This window comes from Anomaloglossus baeobatrachus, chromosome 4, assembly GCF_048569485.1.
Source record: "Anomaloglossus baeobatrachus isolate aAnoBae1 chromosome 4, aAnoBae1.hap1, whole genome shotgun sequence".
Classification (NCBI taxonomy): domain Eukaryota; kingdom Metazoa; phylum Chordata; class Amphibia; order Anura; family Aromobatidae; genus Anomaloglossus; species Anomaloglossus baeobatrachus.
This window is the reverse complement of record NC_134356.1, coordinates 664,177,206-664,188,427: the sequence shown is the minus strand read 5'-3', so window position 1 is coordinate 664,188,427 and position 11,222 is coordinate 664,177,206. Positions and strand designations below refer to the sequence as shown.

Here is an 11,222-nt window from a genome sequence, read left to right as displayed (position 1 = left end):
GTTATACATGCCGTGTATCCCAGAGGGTAATGCTGTAGTCACACTCTCCCGCTTATTATCGTTCATGAATATTTACTGCTTCCCCCGCCCACCCTCTGTGTCCGTGTCAGTGATTGGTTGCTGACTGCTATACATGCGCTATACCCTGTGTCCACGTACGTGATTGGTTGCAGTCAGATTACTATCTAGTAGTATAAAAAAGAAACACATAAGCGCCCACCGTATTTTTATATCCAGCACGGGTAAAGCAACAGCGGCAGCCCCCACCTGTGAGCTCTACCAGTGGCTGGATATCAAAATAGAGGGTGGGGATGGGGAAAGACCTGGGAACCCCCTCATTTTTTATATCCAGCCAAGTAAAGCAGAGTGGGGGCTGGTCTTATCAGAATGGAAGGCGCCATGTATATGCCCACCCCCCCCCAGCCTAAAAATACCAGACTGCAACTTCCCAGAACTGTCGCATCCAATAAATGCAACAATTCCAGGCTTTACCTGGCTCAACACGATTGCTCCGCTGCGGCAGCAATTAGGGTAGTATAAGAGGTTTATGAGGGGGTCACAGCTACCACTAAGCCCTAGATTAGTAATGGTAGGAGTCTAGTCTATGAGAACACCCTTCCACAATTATTAACCTGTTAGTGGAAAAAAATAAATAAATATGAACATAAAAAAATACTTTATTTGAAATAAAACACACACACTTTCTCCCCTTTATTAAAATCAAAAACACCCTTGATGATCCAACATAATCCATACAAAGTCTCACAACGATCCCGGCCCTGCTACATCCGGAGCCTGGAGAGAGGGAAAACACTTCCACTCTCTGCAGGCTCTGACAAACACTGACAGAAAAAGGAGAGTCTGGGTGTGAGCAGTGACGTCACTCAGTTCACCGGAAGTCACAACCGGGTTCCCACGGTATTCGATCCATTGACCTAACTGCCTCCTTGTCGGACTGCAATACACGGCTGTGGCCCACAATCCAACATTCGGGAAGTGGCTTCAAAGTGAAAGCGAAAGTGCTGCTCGTCCAACAGTCCGGCAACACTTTCACTTTCAAGCCACTGTCGGACTGTTGGATTTCAGGCCATCTCCATTCACAGCTGCAGCTCAGTCAGTCTCTGTATAAAGCCGCAGCATGCAGCCATGTTCTGTGCCAGCACGCTGTGGCTTCAGTATTTATCAGAGCCAGGATCGTCGTGGGACCTCATGTGGATAACATCGGAACTGGATGTTTGGGGTTAATAAATTGGAGAAAGAAGATGTTTTTTTTGTATTTTATTTCAAATAAGTGATTTTTTTTTCAGTGTTTGTTTCTAGCCACTTACAGTATTAGTAATGGAGAAGGTCTCAGACTCCTCCCATTACTAATCTAGGGTTTAGTGGCAGCTGTGAGTTGTCATTAACCCGATTGCCACCACACCAGGGATTGTCGTATCTAATGGATGTGACAATTCTGGGCGGCTGCAGACTGATATTTTTAGGCTGGTGCGGGACCCCATAACCATGGGCTCCGCAGCCGGAGAATACCAGCCCGCACCTGTTGTCTTTATTATGGCTGGGTATCAATATCGAGGGGTACCGCACACAGTTTTTTTTCTTAATTTAAATAATTAAAAAAAACAACAACAAAAAACACATGTGGTTCCGCTATTTTAATACACAGGAACCATGTAGAAAAAAAGTCCAGCAGCACACTAAATCTCCGGTAAAAAAAACCTTTCCTTTTTTTTTAAATTAGACGGTGCATATTAAAAAGGCAGTGAATGACCGGGTGCAGGATCCCTCATAGACGACGGACGTTTTGCATTAAACATGCTTTCACATTGGACCCATGGAAGAGTGTTTAAAACGAAACAGCCGTCGTCTGAGAGGGATCCTGCACCCGGTCATTCACTGCCTTTTTAATATGCACCCCGAAGATTTGGTGTGCCGCTGGATTTTTTTTCTACATGGTTCCTCATACCTACAGCTGTCCTGCTTCATCAGCGAGCACCCAGAACCGGAGCCTTACTAAAGGAATACTTCTTCTAATCCGCTCCTCCCCAGGATTGTGGACAGGTCGTATAGTGTTTGGTGCAGAACCACATCTATTTTTTGCACTTATTTTGATACACAGCCAAGATAAGTGCACGGTTGGACGCTGTAGCCATATGCTTTATTAGCGCTGGGCATCTATATACGGGGGACTCTACGCCCTCTGTGAGGGGAACGAATCAGAGACGGTGGCAGTCTGACTGCAGCCAATCACAGATGCTGTCTCAGATGGTGGGTGAGTGAGGTAGTGAATGTGCATGAGGGATAATGAGCAGACCTAGAAGAAGTGTTACAGCCGCGCCGCCAATTATATATATATTATTTTTTTAAAAACAGTGATTTCCCTGGACAATCTCAGCTACGCCTATACTTGGCATGGCTGTGATAGCTCCGGAAGTGCTCACAGCCTAAAAGCTTGCTTATTGGCTGCTTGGTAAGCCTTCAACAAGCTTTATTCAGGTGACAAAACCTGAACAGGATCAGGACATACAGTCAAAAGTTTGTGTTTCGTGTTCAGCACCGAACATAAGGTGTTCAGAACGAACAGCGAATTTTACAGTTCAGGTATAGTCGTGGTATATACAGGAATATGGGGCGGCATGGTGGCTCAGTGGTTAGCACTGCAGTCTTGCAGCGCTGAGGTCCTGGGTTCAAATCCCACCAAGGACACCATCTGCAAGGAGTTTGTATGTTCTTCCCGTGTTTGCGTGGATTTCATCCGGGTTCTCCTGTTTCCTCCCACACTCCAAAGACATACAGATAGGGACTCTAGATTGGAAACACTGTCCCCATTGGGGCTCACAATGTATGTAAAGTGCTGTGGAATTAATAGCGCTATATAAATGAATAAAATTATTATTAATATCTGTGCCTGAGGCACTGCGCCTGCGGCATCACCACGATACCCAGTCCTTTTCGTTCCTTACCTGTCTTGACCCAGGCAGAACTGGATGAACAGAACAGCCATCGTCTTTGTCCTGTACGTCCATCTTTATGGCAGATATCAGACTCTGCTCTGCCAAATCCCATCAAGAGTGCTGGGATGTGAAACTACAACTCCCAGCATGCCCTGGCAGACATATCTTTGCTCTTCCCAGGTCAGGAAAACAATTCCAGAACTGCAGTGACACTGACACACTTTGCAATGTTACGGATACCATTCACCGCAGTAATCACCCACACGGCGGCCCTTCACCCCATCGTGTCAAAAATTTTTGTACTTTTTTTTTTTTTTCTTTTTTCCAAGTCATATAATTTTTCTCTGCCACCATATAAAGTCATGTTTTCACGCAAGAGAAGGGCTGGCTATAAACACAACTCTTCAGCACTTCCAGTTCCTGCCACCAGGGGGAGCAAGGCGTCAGCCGCATCCTACATTCGAAATAAGACTCTGTACACACAGTGCGATCAGCAGCTTTTATTTCTTCTAATGACTAATGGTAAAGAAACGCGGGAGCGGCCGTCACCACGGAGGAGACATGGGCTGCGGGTTCTGTAGATAGGACATGACGACGGCGGAAATGGATAACCTGGTGAGAGAGAAAGCAGAGAAGTAATGAGAGGGGTGGAGGTGTGTGTGTGGGGGGGATGGACATGATGACCCCCACCCGCCACTCACATGAAGCTGCTCATCATTTGCTTGGTGTCTTCGGAGCTCCGGGAATTCGCAAAGCTGATGAAGGAGCAATAGACGGCGATCCAGGCGCACCACTTCAGCTGCAAGACACCATGTATAGATATAGTATCTGTATGTGAACAATGCTTATAGAACTACAACTCCCAGCATGTCCTGACAACTGAGTATAATCCATATTACCCCCCTCCCCCCAAAAGTACCATGACCAAGCAACCAACCCCCAAATCCTCCACCCTTCCCATCACTCACCTTCAGCATCAGGCCGCACATACTGAAGATCATTCCCAGCAGGTTCATGTAGTCTGGGGTTGGGTCGTCCAGGGTGGGAGAACTCTCCGTGGTGGGGGGTTTATACCTGGATGGAGGAATCAGACAGAGGTAATAATTCATGTAACGCTCTCCTTCATTCAGAGTTAAAAATATATGGTTGTTTTCTTCTATAACAGCGCCACCCCTGTCTGTATCTGATATTGCAGCTCCAGTGTAAGCTGTAATACCATACCTGACCTGGGGAGAGGGGTGGCACTGTACTGGAAGAAAGCAGCCATGATTTTCTAAACTGTGATTTATGGCCACATGATATCTCTGAAACACGGCCAGATATATAGGAATAATGGGATTTATGAGAGACCCTGACACGCAGCATCCGGGGGGCTATGGTGTGTAAGGGGTCTCCCATATTATACACTGGAAAATGGGGACTAGAGAGATGGAAGGTGCAGAACAGCTGATATGTCACACAGTAATGCCTTCTGTCATTCTCGCCCCTGCCGGAGATGGCTGATAACAGGGAGCAATAGCTCGGGTTGCCAGCACAGCAGGTGGGCAATAGACATATTATATTACAGCCTGGAATAAAGAGATAAACCGGAGCTGCATCATCTGTCTGAGGCCATGAAACACCCGTGCGGGGGCTGAGAGGGAAGCCTCGTATTAATATACATTTCCAAACTATTCCTGGAAGAGCAGGGTCACCGCGCACCACGGATTATGTGTCCCCACAGGAGACCGGAGGGATTACCGGGGAAAGTAATCAGAAAGGACGGAGACCGGATCCTCACACTGTGCCATAAAGAAGAACACTGCACAGAACCCCCCACACACCGTATAAAACGCCCCAGCACAGAACCCCCACCCCCGCCCTGCAAAGGAACATCCCCGCACTGAACCCCCAACCTCACACAGGACACCGCACAGATCCCCCCACACTGCACTGAACCCCCAACCTCACACAGGACGGCGCACAGATCCCCCCACACTGTACAGAGTCCCTAACCTCCCACAAGACACCGCACAGATCACCCCACACTGTACAAAGCCCCTAACCTCACACAGGACGCCGCACAGATCCCCCCACACTGTACAGAGTCCCTAACCTCCCACAAGACACCGCACAGATCACCCCACACTGTACAAAGCCCCTAACCTCACACAGGACGCCGCACAGATCCCCCCACACTGTACAGAGTCCCTAACCTCACACAGGACGCCGCACAGATCCCCCCACACTGTACAGAGCCCCTCACCTCACACAGGACGCCGCACAGATCCCCCCACACTGTACAGAGCCCCTCACCTCACACAGGACGCCGCACAGATCCCCCCACACTGTACAGAGTCCCTAACCTCCCACAAGACGCCGCACAGATCCCCCCACACTGTACAAAGCCCCTAACCTCACACAGGACGCCGCACAGATCACCCCACAATGTACAGAGCCCCTAACCTCACACAGGACGCCGCACAGATCACCCCACAATGTACAGAGCCCCTCACCTCACACAGGACGCCGCACAGATCACCCCACAATGTACAGAGCCCCTCACCTCACACAGGACGCCGCACAGATCACCCCACAATATACAGAGCCCCTCACCTCCCACAAGACGCCGCACAGATCCCCCCACACTGTACAGAGCCCCTCACCTCCCACAAGACGCCGCACAGATCCCCCCACACTGTACAGAGCCCCTCACCTCCAACAAGACGCCGCACAGATCCCCCCACACTGTACAAAGCCCCTAATCTCACACAGGACGCCGCACAGATCCCCCCACACTGTACAGAGCCCCTAACCTCGCACAAGACGCCGCACAGATCCCCCCACAATGTACAGAGCCCCTAACCTCGCACGAGACGCCGCACAGATCCCCCCCCACACTGTACAGAGCCCCTAACCTCACACAGGACGCCGCACAGATCCCCCAACCTCACACAGGACGCCGCACAGATCCCCCCACACTGTACAGAGCCCCTCACCTCACACAGGACGCCGCACAGATCCCCAGACACTGTACAGAGCCCCTAACCTAGCACAGGACACCGCACAGATCCCCCCACACTGTACAGAGCCCCTCACCTCACACAGGACGCCGCACAGATCCCCCCACACTGTACAGAGCCCCTCACCTAGCACAGGACACCGCACAGATCCCCCACACTGTACAGAGCCCCTCACCTCCCACAAGACGCCGCACAGATCCCCCCACACTGTACAGAGCCCCTCACCTCCCACAAGACGCCGCACAGATCCCCCCACACTGTACAAAGCCCCTAATCTCACACAGGACGCCGCACAGATCCCCCCACACTGTACAGAACCCCTAACCTCGCACAAGACGCCGCACAGATCCCCCCACACTGTACAGAGCCCCTAACCTCGCACGAGACGCCGCACAGATCCCCCCCACACTGTACAGAGCCCCTAACCTCACACAGGACACCGCACAGATCCCCCCACACTGTACAGAGCCCCTAACCTAGCACAGGACGCCGCACAGATCCCCACACACTGTACAGAGCCCCTAACCTCGCACAAGACGCCGCACAGATCCCCCCACACTGTACAGAGCCCCTAACCTCGCACGAGACGCCGCACAGATCCCCCCCACACTGTACAGAGCCCCTAACCTCACACAGGACACCGCACAGATCCCCCCACACTGTACAGAGCCCCTAACCTCACACAGGACACCGCACAGATCCCCCCACACTGTACAGAGCCCCTCACCTAGCACAGGACACCGCACAGATCCCCCCACACTGTACAGAGCCCCTAACCTCACACAGGACGCCGCACAGATCACCCCACAATGTACAGAGCCCCTAACCTCACACAGGACGCCGCACAGATCACCCCACAATGTACAGAGCCCCTCACCTCACACAGGACGCCGCACAGATCACCCCACAATGTACAGAGCCCCTCACCTCACACAGGACGCCACACAGATCACCCCACAATATACAGAGCCCCTCACCTCCCACAAGACGCCGCACAGATCCCCCCACACTGTACAGAGCCCCTCACCTCCCACAAGACGCCGCACAGATCCCCCCACACTGTACAGAGCCCCTCACCTCCAACAAGACGCCGCACAGATCCCCCCACACTGTACAAAGCCCCTAATCTCACACAGGACGCCGCACAGATCCCCCCACACTGTACAGAGCCCCTAACCTCGCACAAGACGCCGCACAGATCCCCCCACAATGTACAGAGCCCCTAACCTCGCACGAGACGCCGCACAGATCCCCCCACACTGTACAGAGCCCCTAACCTCACACAGGACGCCGCACAGATCCCCCAACCTCACACAGGACGCCGCACAGATCCCCCCACACTGTACAGAGCCCCTCACCTCACACAGGACGCCGCACAGATCCCCAGACACTGTACAGAGCCCCTAACCTAGCACAGGACACCGCACAGATCCCCCCACACTGTACAGAGCCCCTCACCTCACACAGGACGCCGCACAGATCCCCCCACACTGTACAGAGCCCCTCACCTAGCACAGGACACCGCACAGATCCCCCACACTGTACAGAGCCCCTCACCTCCCACAAGACGCCGCACAGATCCCCCCACACTGTACAGAGCCCCTCACCTCCCACAAGACGCCGCACAGATCCCCCCACACTGTACAAAGCCCCTCACCTCCCACAAGACGCCGCACAGATCCCCCCACACTGTACAAAGCCCCTAATCTCACACAGGACGCCGCACAGATCCCCCCACACTGTACAGAACCCCTAACCTCACACAGGACACCGCACAGATCCCCCCACACTGTACAGAGCCCCTAACCTAGCACAGGACGCCGCACAGATCCCCACACACTGTACAGAGCCCCTAACCTCGCACAAGACGCCGCACAGATCCCCCCACACTGTACAGAGCCCCTAACCTCACACAGGACACCGCACAGATCCCCCCACACTGTACAGAGCCCCTAACCTCACACAGGACACCGCACAGATCCCCCCACACTGTACAGAGCCCCTAACCTCACACAGGACACCGCACAGATCCCCCCCACACTGTACAGAGCCCCTCACCTAGCACAGGACACCGCACAGATCCCCCCACACTGTACAGAGCCCCTAACCTCACACAGGACGCCGCACAGATCCCCACACACTGTACAGAGCCCCTCACCTCACACAGGACGCCGCACAGATCCCCCACACTGTACAGAGCCCCTCACCTCGCACAGGACGCCGCACAGATCCCCCCACACTGTACAGAGCCCCTCACCTCGCACAGGACGCCGCACAGATCCCCACACACTGTACAGAGCCCCTCACCTCACACAGGACGCCGTACAGATCCCCCCCCCCCCACTGTACAGAGCCCCTAACCTCACACAAGACGCCGCACAGATCCCCCCACACTGTACAAAACCCCTAATCTCACACAGGACGCCGCACAGATCCCCCCACACTGTACAGAGCCCCTAACCTCGCACGAGACGCCGCACAGATCCCCCCACACTGTACAGAGCCCCTAACCTCGCACAAGACGCTGCACAGATCCCCCCACACTGTACAGAGCCCCTAACCTAGCACAGGACACCGCACAGATCCCCCCACACTGTACAGAGCCCCTAACCTAGCACAGGACACCGCACAGATCACCCCACACTGTACAGAGCCCCTAACCTAGCACAGGACACCGCACAGATCCCCCCACACTGTACAGAGCCCCTAACCTCACACAGGACGCCGCACAGATCCCCCCACACTGTACAGAGTCCCTCACCTCACACAGGACGCCGCACAGATCCCCCCACACTGTACAGAGCCCCTCACCTCACACAGGACACCGCACAGATCCCCCCACACTGTACAGAGCCCCTCACCTAGCACAGGACACCGCACAGATCCCCCCACACTGTACAGAGCCCCTAACCTCACACAAGACGCTGCACAGATCCCCCCACACTGTACAGAGCCCCTAACCTAGCACAGGACACCGCACAGATCCCCCCACACTGTACAGAGCCCCTAACCTAGCACAGGACACCGCACAGATCACCCCACACTGTACAGAGCCCCTAACCTAGCACAGGACACCGCACAGATCCCCCCACACTGTACAGAGCCCCTAACCTCACACAGGACGCCGCACAGATCCCCCCACACTGTACAGAGTCCCTCACCTCACACAGGACGCCGCACAGATCCCCCCACACTGTACAGAGCCCCTCACCTCACACAGGACACCGCACAGATCCCCCCACACTGTACAGAGCCCCTCACCTAGCACAGGACACCGCACAGATCCCCCCACACTGTACAGAGCCCCTAACCTCGCACAAGACGCTGCACAGATCCCCCCACACTGTACAGAGCCCCTAACCTAGCACAGGACACCGCACAGATCCCCCCACACTGTACAGAGCCCCTAACCTAGCACAGGACACCGCACAGATCCCCCCACACTGTACAGAGCCCCTAACCTCACACAGGACGCCGCACAGATCCCCCCACACTGTACAGAGTCCCTCACCTCACACAGGACGCCGCACAGATCCCCCCACACTGTACAGAGCCCCTCACCTCACACAGGACACCGCACAGATCCCCCCACACTGTACAGAGCCCCTAACCTAGCACAGGACGCCGCACAGATCCCCCCACACTGTACAGAGCCCCTAACCTCACACAGGACACCGCACAGATCCCCCCACACTGTACAGAGCCCCTAACCTAGCACAGGACACCGCACAGATCCCCCCACACTGTACAGAGTCCCTAACCTAGCACAGGACACCGCACAGAAGCCCCCACACTGTACAGAGCCCCTCACCTAGCACAGGACACCACACAGATCCCCCCACACTGTACAGAGACCCCAACCTCGCACAGAATGCTTTTGCTCCAAACCCCTTTGCGCCATACAAAACACCTCTGCATAGGGTGCCGCACAGAACCCCCCCCAAAACAAAACCCCCACCCCACAGAGAACCCCTTACTTCCCCTCCCCTACTACTGATAGACCGTTCTCAGCTGTATGTCTGCAGCGCCTGCCATGACGGCACCAGGGGCGTCCTGCGCGGAGGTCTGCCGGGCACGCACAGCGGGCAGCACAGGATCAGGGCAGCCGCCTCCTATACGTAGGATATCATGTGTTATATAAGAACAATTTCTTCAGATCTGATAGTTTTGATGTCTTTATTCTTTACGCCTGATGTGACTACCCGCTCTGTGCACCGCGCTGTCACCACCACGCCGGCTGCCGTCACATCTTCAGGAAGAGTCAGCAGAGAGCGCCCTCTCCTGGCTGCACATACACAATGAAGGCAGGAGAGTCAGCGGCTGCCAGATACGCCTACCGGACGCTTATCTCCTCTGAGATCAAAAAGACTGGGTGCTGAACATCAGCATAAATAATCCGCATCCCCCGACATCCCAAAATACAAACGGTCGGTCCGACAGTTGTGCTGAATTGTGCGGACCTTGCTCCAATTAATATAGGGGTCTTTAAAGGGATAGTCCAGGCAATATACAATACTGTCAGAGGACTCGGAATCTCTGAAAATATCCATCCCTCTCATCCTCATCTAGTGACACCCCCGCAGATTTGTCCTGTGATTGGCTGCAGTGGTCAGGTGACTTGAACCATGTCAGTCAGGACTTCATGGCTGATATCAGAGGATTCTCCTACCCTGGCAGTCATAGAAGTAACCTTCTGTCACCAGACAGGTCAGCATTGGTACAGGGGTTATATTACAGCGCTACCGGGGGATTCCCAGAGCCAAAAGGTATCACCAATACATACAACATCGATTATACTACAATGGGCCCTTTGGGGTTACATTTTAATGGACATCCCCTTTAAGCCAAAATCCTTCCTAATGATTTCATAGAGCAGCCTCAATAGACTGTAAAAATCCCGGCTTAAAGGGGATGTCCACGGAATTAAAAGTGAAAAAATAAAGGAGCCCTGACATTGTCCTGCACCTCCTGGCACTGAGTGCTCTGCCCTCTGACCTCCTGGCACAGTCACTGTGTCATGTGATCACTGAAGCCAATCAGAGTCCTGCACACCAATGAATCCCTGTGACCGGCATTAACCCCTCCGCCCCCATCCTCAGGCAGCAGCCCGCCCCCTCACCTCTGCACCTTCCCCGGCCTCCGGGGGTCGCTGCCGCCGTTCCCGGTCATGTTTCCTCCCTTCCTCTCCGTGTAATAAGACAAATCTCCTGCTGATCAGGGAACTTCCGGAGCCGGGACCGGAAGTACAAAAATAAACTCTCCCTGA

General features: G+C 53.9%; 1 protein-coding gene across 1 annotated transcript; it reads right to left on the bottom strand.

Annotated features, from left to right (window-relative positions):
* Positions 1–3,439: 3,439 nt before the first annotated feature.
* WDR83OS (WD repeat domain 83 opposite strand) lies at positions 3,440–11,220 on the bottom strand. The gene is made up of 4 exons (XM_075346612.1): positions 11,076–11,220; positions 3,923–4,028; positions 3,656–3,753; positions 3,440–3,566 (listed from the first exon to the last, which is right to left on the bottom strand). Exons 1-4 carry the CDS (start codon positions 11,123–11,125, stop codon positions 3,500–3,502), a joined length of 321 nt encoding a protein of 106 aa, XP_075202727.1. The 5' UTR covers positions 11,126–11,220; the 3' UTR covers positions 3,440–3,499.
* Between the last annotated feature and the right edge of the window lie 2 nt (positions 11,221–11,222).

What these genes read in the sequence shown, in the direction of transcription:
- WDR83OS (XM_075346612.1), bottom strand. Translation starts at nt 11,125, where the DNA reads ATGACCGGGAACGGCGGCAGCGACCCCCGGAGGCCGGGGAAGGTGCAG. An exon ending in AGGCCGGGGAAGGTGCAGAG is followed by an intron (nt 4,029 to 11,075) that starts GTGAGGGGGCGG and finishes TCCTCCATCCAG; the next exon opens with GTATAAACCCCCCACCACGG. An exon ending in CAAATGATGAGCAGCTTCAT is followed by an intron (nt 3,567 to 3,655) that starts GTGAGTGGCGGG and finishes CTCTCTCACCAG; the next exon opens with GTTATCCATTTCCGCCGTCG.